We start from the raw sequence: 22,809 nt of genomic DNA on the forward strand, positions 1-22,809 counted from the left end.
TTTTTTTTTTTTTTTTTTTTTTTTCGTTTTTTTTGTGAATTATGTGATAGTTTACACGGGAAAATATTAGCTTTACATTCATTCTATCATATTTCATTTCATTGCAATGATTAAAATTCCCTGCATGGATCAAACCGAGAAGTACTCCAACTACTCTCTCTGCCCTTGTTCAGCCCTCCCGTTTCCTAGCTCTAATGTGAACTTTATTTCCTATCTAAATTAATTTTTTTTACCTCATTATCTCTCCTCAAGCTTTCTATCTTAGACATTTTGCACTAATAACCTTCTGTTGGAAACGAAACTATTGAATCCCCATAAAGCATTAGCATTTATTGTTTAATAATTAGCTGCAATCATGTTCATTTATGTAGACCACAGACTCAGTCCTTTAGCAAGCGATGGGGAGAGCAGGAATGCTTTTATTTGCCACCTTCTTAGCCCAGCTACACAGATGCCTTTAAAGGCAACCTCATGTTTGTCTGCATCTATTTTGATAGTTTATTAATATCAATCTGGCATATTTAAAATTTTTTTTTAATTTGTTGGGTTATAAAAACCCCATTTCTCCTTTCAGAGTACTTCTTTGCTATATGGTTAGACAGCATTATGGTGATTTTTTTTTTTTTTTTGACTCCTCAGTCATTTATCCTCAGCAATAAATGCTAAAAATTTAAATTAAAAAAAAAAAGAATTTATGGAAAAAATGTTTTCACTGTAATACAGAATAAAATAATTTAAATTAGTCTAGATTTTTTAAAGAGTATATTTTGTATGTTCTCTTTAAAAAGCATGATGGTATTCCAGGTATACATTACTAGATACAAAAGATTAAATGTTAGCTTCTGCCTCAGAATCAATTGTTATGTGATATTTTTTCATTCATCCTTGCTTGCCTCCATTCTAGGTAACTTCTGAAGAACTGTATACTATAATTCAGAATATAATGACCTGGGTTGTGGCTACAGTGACTAGTATATTGTACCCTGCTATCACAAAGTATGAAGAAAGGCTGAGAAACAATACATACCCAGTGTCTGAAGACTCTGTTCTCTCTTCAGATAGTTCAAGTTTCTGTAGTACTTGCAGTGAAGGGTTTGCCTATGGAAGTTATACATCTGCTACAATGAAAACTAATCAAACAGAGCCCTATACATTTACAACTGAAATGTCAGTAAGGCAACAAAGTAGGCTTTTAAATCCTCCGCCTGCTCATATGGAAAGAGCAGGTATGGAAAAAACATATCACAGGAAAGGACAGTCTGTAGCCTCTGAACTTAAATATAACCAGTCCACAATGATATATGAATACCCCAAACTTAGAAATTGTAAATCTGATAGTCACCTTTTGGCATCATCTGAAACAAATACTAGAATATCTAAGGATGCTACAACTGAAACAGATAACCTAGAGATTTCTGATAAAAAATCAAAAGCCATAAATGAGATGAAGAATGTAAAGAATGTTTTTGTTAATTTTAAATGTCACTTAAAAGGGGAAACTGAAATGATTTTAGAAAGCATTTTCCAAGAAATCATGTCTGATTTAACACAGACTATACCCTCTCTTTCTTCTGTTACCGCTGAAGTTTTTGTTGACCAATGTGAAACTGACAAAAGAGACTTGCTCTCCGATGTTGACATCTGTTCAGTAGCTGCTGAGATCGTGGAAAATATGCTTGAGAAGCTACAATCTGCAGTTGAAAAAAAATGTGCTGAAATGTTTTCACAAGAAGACTTGTCAACCCACATTAAACCAAACGAAACCAATGAAGAATATTTTACTTCATCAGATAAAAAACCTCTAGAAGCTTCACTGCCTTGTTATTTGGAACCCATGTGTGATATTGCAGAAGATATGGTACATGCCATTTTAGAAAAGCTGATGACTCTTGCACCTTGTAAACAACCTCATCTTGAAGACAAAGCTGAGGTTTCCTATCAGCAACATATAATAGATCCAAGAGATGACAAAAAGAAATCCAGTGCAGAGCCTGATACAGCCAATTTAATCGCCAAAGAAGAAATACAAAATTTAATTTCAAATATTTTTTCCCAGTCCTCTTTGGTTGGTTATATAGAGGAAGCAATCAGCACTATTCTAAGTTATATACAAACTGAGCTTAATAACGAAAGACTTGTTGCATCTGAAGAAACAGTGGAACTCCTTCAGCTCCTCGATGATATATTCACTCAGCTCCACCCAGAGTCAGTAAAAACAGGTGTTCAAAAGAATAAACGCTCCAGACAAAGCACTATTCTTAAAACTGACAAAAAGTACAGAGTCACTGATACTAGATTATCTAATGGCCATAGAGCTAGACCATTTTCACCCATCAATGTTCCTGGCATGGTTCTTTATCCTGAAGATGATAATGAAGAAATAGACAAAATTGTAAAAAAGGTGCTTGATACATCTTTCAATGATGAAAAGGCAAAGTTACAAGAACACATTCCTGATCATTCACCTACAAAGGGAAACACATGTTTTGAATGTAAGACAAATACCAAACTACCTATAAAGCCTGATTTCAGATGCAAAGTTGAATATGGTGATAGGGGATTAAAGACTCACCTACCAAATTGTAAAAATGAGAATCTGTTAAAGGGCAAATCATGTTTGAATAAAGACAGTTTGATTTTCAGCCAATATCAAAAACATCAAATACAAAAGGCTTCAGAAAAGATAGTGAAAAGTATTCTAACAGAAATGTTCAAGGACATATCTTTATTTCCTCCTGGTCACTTAGACAGTAAAAATGAAAAAACAGTTTCATTTCTTGCTTCAGGAAAACCTGAAGAACTGTCACATCAAGAATGGGTCGACCAGATGTTCTCTGTGTCAGAAATCAGTACAGTGACTCAAGAGATAACAGATGCTGTGTTAAATATACTTTATAATGCTTCAAGCTACATTACCAATACCCCTGATGGTTCTGTTTCACTATCAGTTCATCAAACTTCTCTAGACAGTTCTGACACTCCCCACATGGCCAAAAAATCACCAAATAAAAAGTCACTAAAAATATGGTTTGAGAGTGAAAAGAAAATGAAATATTTATCATCAATCAACATAGATCCTTCAAAGGCTTCCTGGTTAGAATCTGGGGAAAGTGGTCCTGAATCTGTAGATGGCATTAATGATAAAATTATTAATACAGTTTTTAAAAAACTACAGTTATTTGTTCGTCCAAAATTACAAATGAGCATCAAGCCTTCACTTACCAGGAAAGTTTCATTACGATCTCAACTCAGTGCTTATACAACTAAAGTGGTAAACATTGTTTTGCATGCTATACAAAATGAACTAGAACTGAATAAGAAAAACTTAAATCTAAGGAAGGTAGACACTACCTTTTTTACTGACACTGAGAAGAAATTTAAATCTCTGGCCCCCAATATCAATGATGACATAACTGAAAGTCCCTTAGTAGCTTGTATTTTCAATATGATATCAAATCAGAATGCAGCTCAAAGCACTATTCCACTCCCTAGAGCTAAACCAAGACCTGAAATCTCATATAGATCTGACAACATTGATAAACAAAGTAGGAAGGATAAAAAATGTATTTTCTCTCATCTTCCAACTGTGCATGATGAAATTCCCCCTGAAATTCACAAATGTTTAGATATCCCAAGTACTCCCCATAGTGTCTTTCATGGAAAGGATCTCAAAGAAAATGATAGGTTACAAGTGTTAGATAGCATTGGGGAAACCTTATACGAAATGTTATGCAATGTCATAGGAGCCCATTCTCACTCTTACCAATCATGTAATAAGAAAAACAGAGAAAAGGCTAATGAGAGTCAGCAAGCTGCCACTAATTTGCAGTCTAATATTCAGCTAATTTCCAAGACAATTTTGGAATACATCCTTGCAAAATTATGTAGTGTTGACACAGACAGTAAGTTCGCAAGTTCTGGATTTAAAGCTATCTCAGAGCATGATATTGACAGTTTATCATTTGCTTCAATTATTGAGGAAATGGCCAAATGTACTGGCATAATCTCTGATTTTGTCTCCAGGCTAATTAAGAAAAGTAATAAAGAGATGCCTAACAACAGGGCAAAAACTACTGTGGCTTCTAAAACAGGGGTCATAAGAGACATGTATCCAAAGAAACTGAAAGCTGTTGCTTCAGATATCCTTAACATGGTTTTTGATAAATTGGAAGGATTTGCCAATGGAAATTTAGAAACTCTGGGAACTATAAATGATGGAAATAAAAGTAGCAATGAAATGGATAGGAAATGTGAGGATACATGTATTTTCACAGACACACACCAAGAGCTATTGCAATCTGCATTATATTTGCATGCAAAGAAGTTATCAAGTGCTTTGTTGAAGGCTATTCAAACTGAATTAAATATGAACTCATCAGATTGGAGAACAAGTGTAAAGAGCCCACCACTTGAGAAACAAATAATAACAGAAACAGTCAATTCAATTTTAGATTCTGTATCCTCAGATATTTTTAATGAAATGGAATCTGAAGAGAGAGGTATTGAAACTTATCGATACAGGCCAACCTATGGCAATCTTCTTCCTGGAGGAGCTGAATCCGATTCATTTCTAGAAGATGCACATACAGAGAAAGAATTCACTGGAACGAGAACACCACCAAAAGAAGAGACTAAATCAGAATCTCTTAAACAATGGGCTCTAGAAAAAGCCTTAAATAAAATTGAAGTGGAACTCAAAGAACCACAGAAATCTCCAGTTGTGCCAATTATAAAAAATATTTTGAATGAAATTTTTCAAAATGCTTTTGTCAGTCAATTAAATGTGCTTTTTTCCTCTCAGTCTTATTTAAGTAGTATCATGAATGATGTTGATGAACCAGTTTGCCAAACTGCTGTTCAGTCAGTAGATAAAATGATGGGCCCTTTGGTATCTGAAGCAGATGTAACGATTGTTGCTGATGATGTTATCAGAATCATATTTCATAAACTATATTTAGCTGCCATGTCAGAGAGAACTTCAAGTAGAAATAGGTATAAAACTATTACCTTTTCAGCAAACGTTTCTTTCCGTGAACACACGAGTGGAGGAAAGACCTCTGTTACTGTGCTGGACAGAAATCCATGTACTCTTCAGTCTGGGTTCAGTGCTGATAAGTACTCAGAAGTAAATGTAGTTGAAGATATTGTACAGACAGTATTAACAAATTTAGAAATTTTTGCTACTTCCAAAGTAAAATCTATTTTTTGTCCTCAACTCAGTTTTACAGTTCCACTGACTTTACCTATTCAACAAGATAAGAGTGCATTAAAAAAAGTGTCATCAACCAAAGATCCAAATTCTGATGATACAGTTTTCTGTTCCTCAGTGGACCATTTGTCAGTAAAACCAAACTCTACATGTCAATTGCCTTTGTCTAAATTGAATACTTATGCAACAGAAGTGGCTAGAAAGATTTTACAAGGCATCAAACATAAATTAGATAAAGAAATGGAAAGTCCCATCTTAACTCATAACATTGTAGTTTCTGAAAAGATTGCAAGTCAAGTTGTTAATACAGTGTTAGATATAGTGTCTTCTAAAGACAAGTGTGAAAAAATCTATTCTAACAAAAAGATTGATTCAGATCAGCAAGAAGGTATTATTGAAAAGTTACTCAATAAGAGTGCATATCGAAAAACACTTAAATTCCAAATACAGGATACCATAGAAAATATATTGTGTGACATTTATGAAAAAACAGTGGATCAAAACAATCTTCCACTTGCAATCTCTACTCTGAAATGCACTATAGATGGTAAAAATTCAGAATTAAATTCTGAAATGTTCTCTGAGGCTTCAAATAAAGTTATTCCAAAACTTTCAGTTCCTAAATCAGATGTTGTTATGGTGTCTAATGATATGGTGGATATTGTCCTTCATAATCTCAATTCTGCTGTTATGATTGTCATAAATGCAAAGGCTTCTACTTCTGCAAGATTGCCCCTAACCTTTTTTTCAAAAGCAGAGTGTCAACAACCTATTTTTATGAACTGTAAAAGTGAAGGAAATACAGAAAGTTTTGCATTTTCAGGACATCTGAAATCATCTTATGATGCTGATAATCACATATCTGTAGTAGAGAAAGAAGATAGCATGAAACTTGTTCCTGACCCATGTACAGAAAATGCTAACTTCATTACTAAAACTATTTTCAATAAGTTGGAATCATTTGCCACAGAGAGAATGGATTCCTTAATTACTCTTGCTTTCCAAACTAAAGAAAAGTTATTTGTTAATCCAGAATTGGAAAACTGTAAACAAGATGACAGATTCTTTTACGAATCGGGTGGAACTAGTTTTAGCCAACAGTTCACAGATTCCACTTTTGCCAGTTACAGAGAAAAACTTGGATCCACAATTCATCTCTCACAAGCTAGTCTTATGGAATATGCTGACATGATTGCCAGTGCCATTTTAAAGCTGATTAAAAATGACTTAGATCTAGAAATTCAAAGGATGTGTTCATATTCAGACAACATTTTATTGCAAGAAAACATTATTGTAAGTGAAACTGTCAACAATATCTTAAAGATCTTATATGATAAAAGATCAGCAAAGGAACTTAGTTTTTCCTCACAACAGAAGACTAACTTGTTTTCACAACTAACTATAACAAATGAAACCTTGGAGGAACAAAAACAGAAGGAAAATTATTCTGAACCATCTCTGTGTTCAAATTATCCCTCAGAAAAAAAGCAAATTCCATCAGAAAAGGAAAACCAGAAAGTGGTTTTAGAAGAATTATTTATGAGAAATGAAGAACTAAAGCCGAAAGAAAAAGCTGCGTTGATCAGTGCCGTAGCAGACGTTTTAAATGCAGTATCTGAAAGAGTAATGAAAGTCACAGACCATCTATATCCACTTAATTTTGTGTCTAATTCTAAAATTAAAATGACAGACATGACAGGAAAAAACAATTTCCAATCACATGTTAACAGTGTAACAACTAACATAGTTGAAAATGTCTTGGAGAAAATGTACTCTGTAGTTGTGAACTGCATAAATGAAAAGATGAAAAGGAGAGAAGGAGAAGCATCTGACAACAGTGATGTGTTGCCAGTGAAATCACCATGCGTTAGGAACACTAAACAAGTAGGAAAAGGAAAGGATCCCCCGAGATATGTGATACCACAGACTTACCCTTACGCAAGCATGGGAAACACATTTTTGCAATATACTCCATTGCAAGTGGGAGAAGATTTAGTTCAAATGGTTCTGAGTAAGATAAAAAATTTTACCTCATTGCATCTAGAAGATAACTCATACACTGAATGTGGCTCTGATGATTTACAATCTCAAAAATTACAAAAAGTCAATCCTAAAGGCAGTCCTAAACCAAGTCTTAAAGCAAATTTAAAAGCAAGATCAAAAATTACCTCTTTACCTAAGTATAGAACAAAACCACACCAAGTACCCAGTGGTTCGAAGGTGAAGAATAAGATGAAGTTTTGTCCTTCAAGAAGCAGCCTGTCCAAGACTGCCATTGGTCTGCCACACATACTATCAACAGGTGATGCCAAAAACATACTGGAAAACAAATTACCCATTTCAGAGCTAAAAATCTATTCCAAAAACATAGTAAGTATTATTCTGGAAACAATTATGAAAGAATTTGAAAAGATGAAGCAAAATCAAGCACTAGCAAATATAAAAGTATTACCATCTGATCAAGTCATGGCAGCAGGTGAAATAGTTAATACAGTTTTGCAAGGATTGCATGCTCCAAATCACTACAATTTGGTTCATCCTATCAAATTCTCACATCTTGATGATCTCAAACTTTTACAAGAGAATAGAGGTTCAGGGTCCTTTGCCAAACCACAAGCATGCTTTTTCTTAGAGAATGTGACCTCACAGCTAGAACAAATATTTCCTAAAGAAGGAATATTTAAAAAAATGTTTGATAAGTGGCAGGTCGAATCAAATGACATAGATAATGAAAGACATAAGCTATTGGTGATAGTTGAGAATTTTTTAACTGAAATTTCAATAAAAGCAAAAGATTTAGAATATTCTCTTTCACTTTTAAATTTGCCACATATTGAGGCTTGTGAAAGCAGATTCTTTAGTCATTTTAAGGGAGTGTCCACTAGAACTGAAGATTCCAAAGTACAGATTAATAGGTTTGGAAAGGAAATTGTTGAAATGCTGTTTGAAAAATTACAAGTGTGTTTCTTGGCCCACATGGTCACTGCAGATAGTAAAGAATCTCCAGCAAGCAGGAAACACATTCATGCTAAGACTAGATATAGTTCTTCAACAAGACACAACCTCGGCAACGTATCAATCTGTGACACCATGCCTGAAAATCAAATTTCTTTGAGCACTAGCAACCGAATTATTCGAGAGATTGTCGAAAGAGTTTTGAACATGTTAGAATCCTTTGTGGACTTACAGTTTAAACATATCTCTAAATATGAATTTTCTGAAATAGTGAAAATGCCTGTAGAAAGCTTTTTCCCTATTCAACAGAGATCATTAAGCAAAAAGCTGTTGCCAAAATTACAACCACTGAAAAAATTTTCTGATGAATCCAAACCAAATACTATTGTTTCAAAGGAAAATGTAGAGAATATTTTTCTACAGGTCCATTCATTCCACTCAGACTTGCTTACATATGCGGCTAACATTGTCAGTGATATGCTTTGTACAATCAAGAGCAAGCTAGACAAAGAAATAAGCCAAGTGGAACCACCTTCAGGTAACGTTTTGAAAGAAAACATCATGGCAAGTGAAATCATTGGCACACTGATAAGTCAGTGTACTCATTTCAGTGAGTCTTTAATTGAAAATCTTCCAACGGAAAGTTTGTTGCAAGGAGTTGAAAATGTCTACATTGTTAACCAGGTTGAATTATCAAGTAATATGAAAATTCCCACATCAAAATTAAGGGAAACTAGTTTCAGGAATAACACTCCACAAGTCAGTGCACTTGATTCGGTGCTTTATTCAAAGGAAGATAAGAAAAAACAGTACAGGGCTTCATTAAATTCACCATCGTATGTCAGATTTGTAGGAAATACATCTAAAAGTTCACAGCTAATGGGAAGTCCTGATTCAGAAGCTATGCTATCATGCTCTAAAAACAAAGAACAAGGCCAAAGCTCAAGGAAATCTAACTCTGGCCATTTTGATGAAGCCGTGAAAGGAAATAACAACACTGTCCCTGAAGGCAGTGTCCTACAAAAACTGTTTAATAAAGCAAATGAGTCTACAGAGACAGCATTAAAGCAAGCCATGTCTTTTATAGAAATGGGGAAAGGCGAAAAACAAAGAGTATTTCATTATGGAACTCTACAACCAGTTGTGGAACCAACACAAATTCAGACAACTGTTTCTCCACTAAAAATATGTTTAGCTGCAGAAAATATTGTCAATACTGTCCTGTCAAGCTATGGCTTTACAAACCAGCTACCCACTGATGAAAGCATGGAAACAATGAAGCCATTTTTCATATCTCAGCAAAGCCCTTTGTCTATAATATATGAGGAAGAAAAGAATGAGAAGAAAAGTTTGCCTAGAGTGTGGGATAAAAAGTTAAGTTACACAGAGGAAGAAAGATACAAAAACTCTGAAGTTAGTGGAGGAGATTTTCCTTTGTTGCAGAAATTGAAAGAAAGACCCCTAGAGATAAAGGAAACAAAGACTCTGAAAGAAGTTAAAGTCATTGCTTTTGCTGATCATGAACTTGGTCCAAATGAAATTTATTTGTTAGCAAGACACGTCACCAGATCTGTGGTCACACATTTCAAGAACTCTGAAACTAGAGGTAAGCAACAGGTAGTCTATTCAAAACAAATATGGCATAATTTAAGGGGGGGAATAGGCAAAGATTGAAAGACAGATTAAAAGTCAAGAGTAAAATATTTACCTTTTATCCAAAGCATTAAACTCATTGTTTTTCTGAAAATAACATTGAAAGTAAGTGACTAGTCACTTGCCTTTCAATCTGTCAGTATGTTTAAAAAAATCAAGACAGAAAATTAAACATGTGCATGGTTTGAACTAGAAAAAGTCTTGCTCAGTTTTCAATATCTGCAAATGGGAGAAAACGGATTTAGTTAGGAATGGTCGGTGGATTCTAAATAGGTTTTATGTTCTTAGTCAAAAGGATTCATTTCAACTTTTATGTTTTTGTATTGTTAAATAATGACATTTTCTTTAAACTATGTTAATTTAAGCAATTGGTATATTACTATTTTAATGAAATAATTTACACCATTTAAGAGAAAAATTAATTCTAATTAGGGTTATGGAATCAGGCCATTATACTCACATGTATTATTAATTAATTGTGAGTGAGTAATTCAAGTTCTTTTCAAGGTTTAAAATGGAAGTCTTTGCCACTATTATTCACACTTTAAAAGAAGAGTGGTATTAATTTATTTCAAGTATAAAACTCTAAGCCTATTCTTAGAGGATGATATTTGTATTCCATTATCTATGTATTAAGTTAAACTATAAATTATAATATGTGTATATCAAATGAATCGTAGTATGGCACTGTAGAATAATAATAAGCACTGGCCTGTTAACCAAAAGTTTCAACAGTTCAAACCCACCAGCTGCTCCTCAGAAATCCTATACAGAGTCACTAAGAGTCAGAACCAACTTCAAGGTACTTAGTAAAAACAACAACAATGCATGTCAAAAATCATTGATTATTGCCAGTTTTATATAATTCAATCAAAAGTACTCTAATTTGGGTCAATAGCATTATTTTATAATTATATTTTATTATTTATTTATTGTTATACATTTATCGTTTACACGTATATAATTATTTTACAATTAGCCATTACATTATTGGCCCAGACACATCATTTGTCTAGCATTTAAATAGAAGACTATGAAAAAACAGTTCTACGCTCCTACACAAGTATGTTATTTTTTGTCTTTTGAACTCTTAGTGTAGACATACATCTCTGCAATTGTAAGCTTATTAATGTGATTCCTCCATGTATAACTATATTGATTTTAGAGTACTAATAATGAAAAAGTAAATAAAACCATAAAAAAAGTTATATAATTCTAGCCCATTGGTAACTGGTTTTTTTTGTTTTGTTTTTTTTTTTTTTTAAATCAAATGTGTTCTCTATTCTCAGTGATCTCTCGGGACCTTTATTTGTCTTTGTCCACTTGGAATATATTGCCTTCATCTATGCAAGGTCAAATGCTGTCTAAAGTTCACCTTAAAGCCTCCAACTACCACAAAGTCTTGCTGCATTCCACACTCTAGTTAGAATTATTATTTCTCTTAAATGGTGTAAAATTATGTTGTTAAAATAGTAATATAGCAATTATCTAAATTTTCACAGTTTAAAGAAAATATCATTACTTAAAAATATGAAGACACCTATGTCCAAATGCAAACCTTTTGATTAATATTTCTAAGCTGACATTTTTTTCTTTGCTGAAATTACTCTTACATCACATCTCTTAGGGCCAATGGTTTAATCTAAACTAATACATACTAAATTTACGAATAGAGGTAAAGATAGAAAAGAGGATAAAGGAGCCCTGGTGTGGTGCTGTGGGCTAATGGGTCAGACTGCAAAGTCAGTTGAACTGCTGCTCCTTGGAAACCCCATACAGGGTTGTTTTGGGTCAGGATCGACTCCACAGCACTTAAAAAAAACAACAACCTATCCTTTAAACACACTGCTCTGGGCTCTGCAGAGCATAAAAATGAAGATCTAATTTCTCTCCTCCATAGCATGATTTCATTTGGGACTATAAGATGTATTAAACTCTGCTTAAAGAAGGTTGAAATATTATCTGACTGGGAGTTGTAATTGTTATTAAGTGCCATTGAGTCGGTTCTGAACTATAGCGACCCTGTATAGGGTTTCTGCGGATTTGGCTGGTGAACTTGAACCACTTGCAGTTCAAGCCAGCTTTGCAGTCCGACACATTAACCCATAGCACCATGCCAGGACCCTGGGGAGTTATAGTAGATGGTTAAATTCTGAGGAAATGCTAAGAAAAAAAAAACAACATATGTTGTTATGGCTGCAACTCCCCAGAAGGTAACTATGCCAAATAGGTATATGATTGACATAAAATATTCCTGTGTAGAAAACAAAGTCTAGGACCCTGTGGCTATCTGTGCTGGCCCTTCATCTTAGTGACAGGCTATAAAAATAGGGCTCCTGTAAGTCAGAATCGACTCGATAGCAGTAGGTTTATAATCTGGCTGCAGTCTACCCCTAATGTTTTTGAAATGGCAACACTTAGTTTAGTCAAGTTGATATGACAACATGATTTCATTCCCTCCGAAAGGTAACACATGAAATGTTGTAACTAAAGATATTTTAAAGAATAATTGCATGAGGGGTTCCACAAATCACGTAGAAGACATGCTAGGATGTAGTCCAAACCTAAAAATTATTTCTTTACCCCAGGATTTCCAGACTCAATCAGTCTATAACAATCCAATCAAGGCGGAAATCAGGACCTAGAGATTTAAGTTATTGGTGCTAGTTTTCTGAACTTCCAAGCTAAAATAAAGATTTCACAAAGTGGGAAATAAATATTTTAAGAAAATCCAATTCCTGCCTTTACTAGAATTTACTTTTACCTAGAAAGTTGCTCCTAAGGTAAACTGTACATGTAAATAGTTACAATAGATTGAATTTTTCATAATATGTACTAAAAATGATCATCTTTTTTAAGTTTGCAGCAATGAAAATCTTATCGTTTCTACATCATCAAGGAAAAAATATGGATCAAAACAGCCTCTAAAAACCATACACAATAATTATTCACTTAATCAATTATGTGAGCATCTCACTGAGTTGGTCATCTACCATATAATTTCAAGAATTTTTGATGACATCAAAGAAGACAGAGAAAATGTGAATGAATTGGAAAGTCAAGATGCAACATTTAGTAAGATTATTTCAATTCATTCTGAAGTATTTGAGAGTAGGTCAATTTCTATTAGTGAAGTTGCTTTAAGCATTTCTGAAATGATTATTCAAATTCTTTATAACAATAACATTATAATGGCTGACATTGCACAGCAAATTACTTCTATGAAAATAAAATACATTTACTGCTCAGAAGTAACGTCTGCTGACTTTGATGATATCTTTCAGGATCTCTTAATAGGAGTGATTCATATACTGTCCAAAAAAATAGGAATAAATCATTGCCTTGAGACAAATGGAAGAAACAAATCATATTCCATGCTTAAAAGTCCAAGAGTGCCCACCTGCAACAAAATCAATGCCATGGAAAGACAGACAGATACCAGAGACTCAAGATCATCTACTCATAAAATCAATCAAATCACTCAAAAAAATAAATTAAATTATCTAGCAAGTAAGTTAGATAGTTTGGTTGGTAACTTAAAAACTCATGAATCCAAAGAAGTAGTGAATAAAGTTTTTGATATTGTTTTGGATGTATTTTTGCCAGATGAATGTCCAGATGTAGCTCTCGATTCTGGTAAAATATCAAGGACATTTTTTCCATCCTCATGTAATCAGGAAGATAACAGCACAAATGGAAATAACCTAGGGCTCTCACCAAAGTCAGTTTTTCTTCTGAATGTCGTCTGTGAGAAACTTATTAGAACACTTTTGGAAAAATACACAAGCACTGGCTGCCTTGATAATGATGGCACTCTTTCTAATGAAATAGCAGAAAAACATCAACTTTTTAAAAACATAGAATATGAAAAATTTGATTATTGCAAACAAACATTGGACTATCAACCATTTCAAGAAGATTTCATGCCAGATCTTATGGAAATTTGGGCAGGAATAGATCAAGACTTACTGTCATCAGACTTTCTGCTTACTACTATTTCACACAGGTTGGTTAAATCATTGATGGAAAAACTATCACACAGCAATCAACATACCTCTGAAAGTCCACCTTTTGCAGACAAGCATTTGAAAGTCAAGTGTCCAGAATTCACAGAATTCCAACCTGATCAAAAATCTTTAGGATTTATGAGTTTTGATAGTAATCCTTTGAAAGGATCCATGAATAATCCCAGAAGAGTTCGATCCAAAATACAAGCACCATTTGGCAAGACATTTTCAGTAAAATCATCTGTGTCTACTTTTAGAGAGCATGGAGCAAAGCAAATGAACACAACAGTCATCAATAGCATGCTTCATCCAGGAGGCATGAATACAGGGGTTTATTCTGCCACCTTTTTGGAGGAAATAATTTCAGAACTATTTTTCAATCTCTCTACCTCACTGTGGGGCAAAAATGAAAACATCAACGAGGCCTGGCTTAATGACATAAATACATTATTTGTCAATTCTGTGGTGAATGAGTTTAATAATTCACAGGTCACTGTTTTACGGAATGCTGAAGAAAAATTGTGTTTTCCACCAGTTCATAAACAAACTATTAGTAAGATTGTTGACTCAGTTTATAATGATGTCTTACAGCACTATACATTGAAATTAACCTCTAGTAATAACCCAAAATATGACAATACCTCAGTAGCAGAAAAAATAACTAATGGCATACTGCTTGAGATTTTAGACTACCAACTTCCGTCTAACTTCAAGGGGGTGCTCATACCTAATACATATTACCCACTCAAAGCTGAAATTATACTGCAAAAACTTCAAAAAAACCTGAGAGAATTTACTTCCCAAGCCAGGTTTTCAGCAGGCTACAGCACCATGTTGTCACACTCATTTTTAGAAGATGTTATCAGAAGGCTCTTATATCAGCTCATGCCTCCACCCAGTGAGTCTTCCTCGTTGGGAAAGAAATGCTCACTGAGTTCAAATTTTAATGAAATGTCTACATGTATAGTAAATAAGGTTATATCAGTCATTTCAAAACATAAAATTTGGCTTACCATATATGATAATTACTATTTATATACAGGGAAAAACCTACAAAAGATGGTGGATTCTGTTTATAGCAATATTTTGCAAATGTCGGACTCTGTTGTTTCAATACAGAAAAGTATAATAAATCAAAGCCCAATTATAGCTGACCAAATAGCCAGCTGTATTATCCAAGAAATTATTGAAAGTCATCTTCAACCATTTGTGTGTGGAGAGAGTTTACTGCGTCCTAAGACTCCAGTAGATGAAATATCTAAAATGATTAAATATGTTCTCAGTGATGTTACAAACTCACATAGATGGCCAAAGTCATCATCCTTAGGTGTTTACCCTGCCACGTTTGTAGGAGAAATTGTTGCCAGACTTTTATCTAAGATTTTTATTCCAAAGGCTCTTACCAAAATTGAGCTGGAAAAAATGACCCAAAAAATAATAAACTCAATAAATAACCATTTTGACAAAACAAAAATTCACACTCCTTTTGATGACGACAAAGAGAAATCTTACCCTTCTATAGATATAGATATTGTGGATAAACTGGTCACCTCAGTTTATAGAAATGTGTTAAAGCAGTATGGTGCATATCCTGAAATTGTTAAAGAGTCTAAAGACAGTGATATCTTTGTGGAAAACATTACCAATTTAATTGTAGGAGCTATTTTAGATTACCTCCTTCACCCATTGTTTTCTGGAAATTTACCAGGGTCTTCTTATTCTAACTCAAAGACAGAAAATATTGTTCAGGACATCCTCAGTAACATCAGTAAATCTACCAATCCAAGTCAGCATTTATCTCCATATAACACCTTGCTTTCATACACATTTTTAGAGGATATGATCAGAGTTCTATTATCTAGAATCTTTCCTTCCACATCTAGCATGGCTCCAAACATAGAAACCCCAAAAGATAAATCAGGAAAAAACTTCAATGAAATTGCTTCTAAACTAATCAGTGATATTAGGATGAAAATTTCCCAACATGAAATTAGATTTTCAAAAGATGAAGAAGAATCTAAGTGTATTTATTCAGAGGATGATGTTCAGCATCTTGTTGACTCAGTATTCCAAAATATTTTGCAAAACTCTGGATCTCAAGAATCAATTGAGCAAAAGCTCACAAACACAAATGATGCTCTTATTGATAGAATAGCAGGTTTTATCATCAAATATATCTGTCAGCAACATCTTCAGCCATTTGTAAAGGGGACGTTATTAACATCTTCATCATACACATATTTTGATGATGAAAGAAGGCAGTTGTTTTATGCCAGTGTTTATTCCTCATACTTTTTGGAAGATGTGGTCTCTGGAGTTTTAAGCAAAATATTCCACAGGTTGTTAGGAATTGTGCAAAAAAAATCAGTAAACGATTTAGAAGATGACCTGCTAGAAACAGCTGAAAAATTAATACATTTGATAACAGCGGAATTCTCCAAAGCCCAGGTTAGCACCCTTGAAAATGCTGAGAATCAGTTGGGTTTGCCTCCAGTAGAGAGAGAGATAGTCATAAAAATCATTGACATAGTATACAGCAAATTTGTACAAGATTATGAAAGTGAAATAATGTCTAATAAAGATTTTCTAAATGACACAAAGGCATTGGCTGCAAGAGTAACTAAAATCATCCTGGCTGAAATTTTGGAATTTCAGATTCACCCAGATTTTATAGCAAAACTGCCTCATAAATCACTTTCCGAACTCAGTGCTGAAGTTTTGATAAATAGAGTTAAATATGATATTAGTAAATCATGTCTTCGAAGGCAAGCTTCAGCAGCATATACTACTATGCTATCACATACTCATTTGGAAAAAGTAGTGACTCAGCTTATGTCTCAGATAGGCCCATTGGCCTGCAATATAGAGAATGGAGATACTACTCAATCAGACTTAAGTAATACAGTCCTGATATTGATAAACGAAATTATGTCAATTATTTCAAAACATGCAATATGCATTATTAAACATGGGAATGGAAAACAAAGTATGATATCTGAAAAAGATATCCAGGCTATGGTTGATTCCATTTGTATTGATCTTTCACATTCAAATCTATACCATTCTCTTAAAGAAGATAAAAAAGGCATAAATAACATACCTGTTTCAAAAATAGCAAGTTTTATAATAAAAGAAATATTTAATCATCATCTTCAGTCATTTTTATCTGGAGACAAACGTCTCCTTTCAACTGCTATTGATCAGACTTATAAACAGAAAGTAATAAATCCTAAACAAAGTGAATTGTCTTTCATTATGAACTCAACTATCTTTTTGGAGGAAGTGATTTCTGAGCTTTTATGCAAAATCCTTTATGCATTCCCACATAATGTCTTGGCTGCTGACAACCAAGATAAAGCAAAAGCCAAAACTACTGACATTGTTACAACATTAGTAGAAACGATTATTCTGGAGTTCACCACATCAGAGATTTTTCTTGCAAACAACATTGATGAAAATCTCTGTCTTTCAGAAGACTATAAAGACATGGTTCAAAATACAGTCGACCTCATTTTTGAAAAAATATTAGATGAATATAAATCTGTGGTTCAAGTATATAGGGCTATACAATATGACACTACATGTTTTGGTAGGAAAATATATCATTTGCTATTGGAAGAAATTTATGATTATCAGGTGCAGTCATTAGTTTCAGGAGAATTAGTGTGTTCTTCCTGTTCTTTCCCACAAGCAGATAATATTATCAGAAAAGTCCTGGATAACATCATAAAGGATAACCATAACTTCCCATCATGTATTACTGTGTTACCTCGTTCCCTTTTAGAAGACATGGTCTATAAGCTACTAGTACATATGTCTCCATTAACTGATGCTAAAAATGAACTAAAAGATCAAGAGTTGCCATCAGATTATGAGTTTGTAGATGCAGCTTCCAAATTAACTGATGAAATTATAAAAGAAATTTCTGAGCATGAGATTCGACTTTCCACAGCAGAGGAGAATGCAGAAAGTATGCAATTAGAAGTAATTGAAAGTTTAGTTGATTCTATATGTAAAAACATTCTGAAAAAATCTGAATTTCAAGCTGAAGTGCAGAAAGATGCACACAATATAGGGGGGTCATTTCTAAGTAAAATAGCTGGCTTAATTATGAAGGGAATCATGGATCATCATTTGAAACCATTCTTACGTGGTGAAGAATCATCTTCTAGTGACTCATTTGATTATCACCGTGTTTCTGTACTTGCTCAGCCTGATAAAGAAAAAACACAGTCTTCTCTCTACTCAGCTACATTTTTGGAAGATGTAATTGTTGACCTTGCACGCAAATTTTCTCTTCCAAGTGTTGCTAAAGATTCTAAGAAAAAAGAAATGCCCAAAGCAAACATTGTAAGCATGGCTGTTAAATTTGCAAACTCTCTGATAAAGGAATTTAGTAAAAGTGAAATTAAAGTTCTACCAAATGCTGAAAAAATATTTTGTTTTCCACCAATTGATAAAGAGACGGTTAGTAAAATATCTGATTTTGTGTATGATCAGTTTATAGGAAAATATGACTCTGATTATATGCAGAAAGAAGATAAAAGTAACACTTTTATAGAAATCATTTCTTCTTTAGCCCAGAAGGCAATCTCTGCTTTCAAAATCCAACCTCTTTTTTCAGGAGACTGGTCCTCCACCTTTTTTTCATTTCTAAATTCAGATAACATCACTAAGAGGGTTCAACATCTACCACAAGAATCGTCTACACAGATAAACAGGTGCTTACAAGAAAACAAATTTACTTTACTGGAAGAGTCACATGAACACACTCCTCTAGCCTCAGACCAGAAAAATACAGTGGACACTTTAGAACTAGAAAGAGATGAAATACATAGAAAGAACAATTTCAACAATGAGGAGAAATCAATGAAAACTTTTAGCTATCACGATCCAACACTTATCTCTAAAACTAGCTTTACGAAAAGCAGCATTGTTAACCAGGCATCAGGATCAGCTGCAGTTTTGGCAAATAAATGGAGTGATGATAAAAATAAAATGGAAACTTCAATTCAAAAATATAATAAAAATATATCAAAAGTTACTTCTCCAACTAACATTTTGAAAAGTGAGGAAGCTCAGGAGCCAAATTTGATTGTACCACTTACAAATAATGGAAACAAGCTCAAAAGTCTGTTAACTCCAAAAGCTGAGGAGGGTCAAGGTGATGAAATAACTGGACACTTTTCAGTAGTTACCAGTGTCACAAAATATGAGAAGAGAGTATCAAGATCTGATTTGGAAATAAATGATGAAAAGAAGAGTGACATAAAGAGAATGAGATCATTACAAAATGATGACAAGCCCATTGAAATATCTTCTTCGATGTCTAATACAAGAAATAAGGATACCACAACAGACAAAATGTTGAAAGTTGTCACCTATAAGCCAAGCATTGATGGGACAAGAGACTCTCCAACTCCAATAGTTACAAATGAGGAACAATACATATATCATGAATGTGTTCAAAATGTCACTGAAAATATTTATGACAATATTTTGGAAATATCTTTTCAGGAACAAGCAAGTGATTCAAAATTCCAAAGACCCCCAGAGGATAAAGTGTTGCATGTAAACCAAGAGGTTGGCAAGGATTCTGTCCATTCTCTTCCAATAAAGGATTTATCATCCTCAATGAACAAAAATGGCCCTGCCAAAGATAAAGAAGAAAAGAAAGAGAAAGTTGAAGAGAGTAAAAGTGAATCTGGTAAACCAGACAGTTCTCAGTACTCGACAGAAAATAAATCCAGAATTTTTCCTGCTAAGTTTTTGGAAGATGTTATAACTGAAATGATCAACAAATTGATATTTTCTTCCCCACAGGAAACACAAACATGTGATAGGTATCAAAATGTAACTGATGATGAAAATCCAGCTGAACTCTACGACACAGCTATGAAACTGATTGACTCACTGTTAAAGGAGTTTTCAGATGCTCAAATTAAAGTATTTAGGCCAGATAAGGGAAATGAATGTTCCCCACCTGTAGAAAAACTCTCAGCAGTTCCTAAAGTACCTCCAAGGCAAAAAGAATCGACTTCAGATAAAGCATCATCCAACATTAAGACGATACCTGTGGATAAAGTACAACCGATGCATAAAATAACTAAAACATCCTCTTCCAATAAAGCACTTTTTCTAGATAAAATACCAGCACTTGATAAAACATTGGTTAATAAAGTTGTTCACTCTTCCATATGCAATATTTTGAAGGAATATCAATCCCCAAATTCCATTTGTAAGAACATAAATACTAATCGGGAAAATTTAGCAAGAAGGCTAACTAGTGCAGTGATAAATGAAATTTTTCAACATCAGCTTAACTTAATATTTGGTGATGAGGTTCCGGTTTCAGCATGTTTGCCTCTGCAGTCTAAGGATGTTGTTAAAAAGATCCAAAAGGTAGCCCAAACAGTCAACAAAGAATGTCAAACATCATCACCCTATACCATAATGTTGCCTCATAAATTTTTAGATAATGTGATCTCTTTGCTTTTATCTAACATTTTCTTTACAGAATCCAACACTGAAACAGTAGCATGTGCAAACAGTTTGTTCACAGAATTGGATTTTCTTCAAATGCAGTTAGTTAGCACAATTATGGCAGAGATCTCCAAAGATAAAGATATGGTTATACATTATGTTGAATCCTTACATCCTAATGATTGTGAAATTACTCAGTTAGTGGCTCAGTCTATTTATAATAATCTCTTGCCACAGTTTGGATCTCAAGAAATTATACAAAACTGTGTAACCAGTGGATGCAGAATCCTTTCAGAAGCCATAGTTGACTTAGTGCTACGAGAAGTGGCTGGCAATCAATTACAGAACTGTTTTTCTGGAGAATTAATGCCACATCAGTGTGCAGAAGTTGATAACGTTGTTGAAAATATCCTTAAAAAGGTCACCCAAAATACTGACCTTCCCCAGACTCAATTGTCACATGCTCATAAACTGTCTTATAACATCGTAGAAGAAATTGCTGTACAATTTTTATCAAAGCTTTTATCCATGTTGCCAAAGGCAAATAAGGGGAAAGCCAAATCTCTAGAAACTGAAATGCAGAAAGTAATCTCAAAGATCTTGAATTCATTCCAACAATATATCTCTAAAAGTCAGATTAAACTTGTACCTCCAACCAAGGAATCACTCACTGTACATTCAGTTGATAATACAATTATTGAAAAGATAGTTAATTCTGTTTATACCAGTGTTTTAAAGCACTCTGGTTCATACACTGCTATATTTAAAGATTTAATGGGTAAGAGTAATGTCCTCTCTGATATAATAGGTTTTTTAATGGTGAAAGAAATTTCTAATTCAGAGTTTCAGCCTCAGGTGGAAGACCAAGTACCAAATTCAGAATTAGTTCTGGAAGCTGTCAAAATTATGGAAAAAGTAGTTAAGATTCTTGATGAATTTAAGTCCCAGGAAAAATCATTAACTGGAAAAGGTTTTGTGTTAGATACTATATTTTTAGAAGAAGCATTGGCCTTGTTCTTGGCTAAGCTAGTAAGGACACCAAGTGCCTCAACAAAAGAAAAACTAAAGTTATCAAAGCCTGAGTTAAAGAAAATTGCATCCCAACTGGCAAAATCTGTAACAGCTGAAATATCTAAGAGTAACATTAGTCTTGTGGTTGCTGATCCTGAAGAACATTTTTTAAATCCAGAAAGTACAGAGATTGTTTCTCAGGTTATTGATTCAGTGTATAGTGACGTATTGCAACAGTCTGGAACTCATGAAGACCTTTATTATGATATAAAAGATACAAACAAAGTCTTCCCTAAAGTGGTGGCTAATTTAATTATTGATAACATTTCAAATGTTTCCTTAAATAAAATCCACTCAGATCATTTTAATTTTGATTTCTCTGGAGAGCTAGACATTGATAGAATTGTTCAGAAGGCACAAGAACATGCTGTTAAAATTGCCCCTGGTATAGTAGAGAATGAAGAGTCAGTTTTAGATTCAATTGAAGAGGAATTTCCAGTTAAAATAATTCCGTACATTGGACATAAACCAATGAGTATAGACCCAGCCATTATTTCAGAACACTTAGCAGTAATCTCTGTAAAAACTCAACCTATTGATAAACTTAAGAAGGATTGTTTCAAAGAAACTGGGCAAAGCATAGCAGAACTGAGAAAAGCATCAATAAGTGGGAGAGGTTACTCTTCATCAGACACTACAAATGGAGAAAGGAGAAAGAAAGAAAGACGTACCTCACTGAATAAGACAGGAAGACTGGATGTAAAACCCTTTGAGGTAAGTGCAAAAGGCAATGGTCAAAACAGCAAATGGCTGTTCTTTTGTGCTGTTAGGTGCTGTCAAGTCAGTCCCAAGACATAGTGAACCAATGCACATCAAAGTCAAATACTACCTGGTCCTGCATCATCCTATGATTGCTGTATGTTTGAGCCCTTTGTTCACGCTACTGTGTCAATTCATCTCCTTGGGGTCTTCTTCTTGTAAGCCAGTCACTTCTTGTATATTTAGCACCCCATCCCCAACTTTTGATGTCCGATGGATCTTGGCGGAAACAGAGAATACCAGAAAGACGTTTACCTGTGCTTTATTCACTACACAAAGGCTCTCAATTGTGTGGATCATGACAATCTATGGACAACATTTCGAAGTATGAGTATTCCAGACCACTTAATTGTGCTCATGAGGAATCTGTACCTGGACCAAGAGGCAGTTGTACGAACAGAACATGGGAACACTGGATGTTTTAAAATTAAGAAAGGTGTGCAATGAGGTTGTATTCTTTCACCACACTTATTCAACCTGTATGCTGAGCAAATAATCCATGAAACTGGGTTATATGAAGAAAAACGTGGCATCAGGATTGGAGGAAGACTCATTAACAACCTATGATATGCAGATGATACAACCTTGCTTACTGAAAGTGAAGAGGACATAAAATATTTACTGATGAAGATCAAAGAGCACAGCCTTCAGTGTGGATTACATCTCAATGTC

The 22,809-nt window shown here is 34.0% G+C and overlaps 1 protein-coding gene across 1 annotated transcript in view; it reads left to right on the forward strand.

Annotated features, from left to right (window-relative positions):
• Positions 1–22,809, forward strand: part of FSIP2 (fibrous sheath interacting protein 2) — a 110,925-nt gene that overhangs the window by 52,759 nt on the left and 35,357 nt on the right. The window contains exons 16-17 of the mRNA XM_006864063.1: positions 905–9,770; positions 12,677–22,092. Coding sequence (XP_006864125.1) covers positions 905–9,770; positions 12,677–22,092 — 18,282 coding nt within the window. The remainder of the gene's footprint in view (positions 1–904; positions 9,771–12,676; positions 22,093–22,809) is intronic.

The sequence above is a fragment of the Chrysochloris asiatica genome, unplaced genomic scaffold (assembly GCF_000296735.1).
Source record: "Chrysochloris asiatica unplaced genomic scaffold, ChrAsi1.0 scaffold00059, whole genome shotgun sequence".
Lineage (NCBI taxonomy): Eukaryota > Metazoa > Chordata > Mammalia > Afrosoricida > Chrysochloridae > Chrysochloris > Chrysochloris asiatica.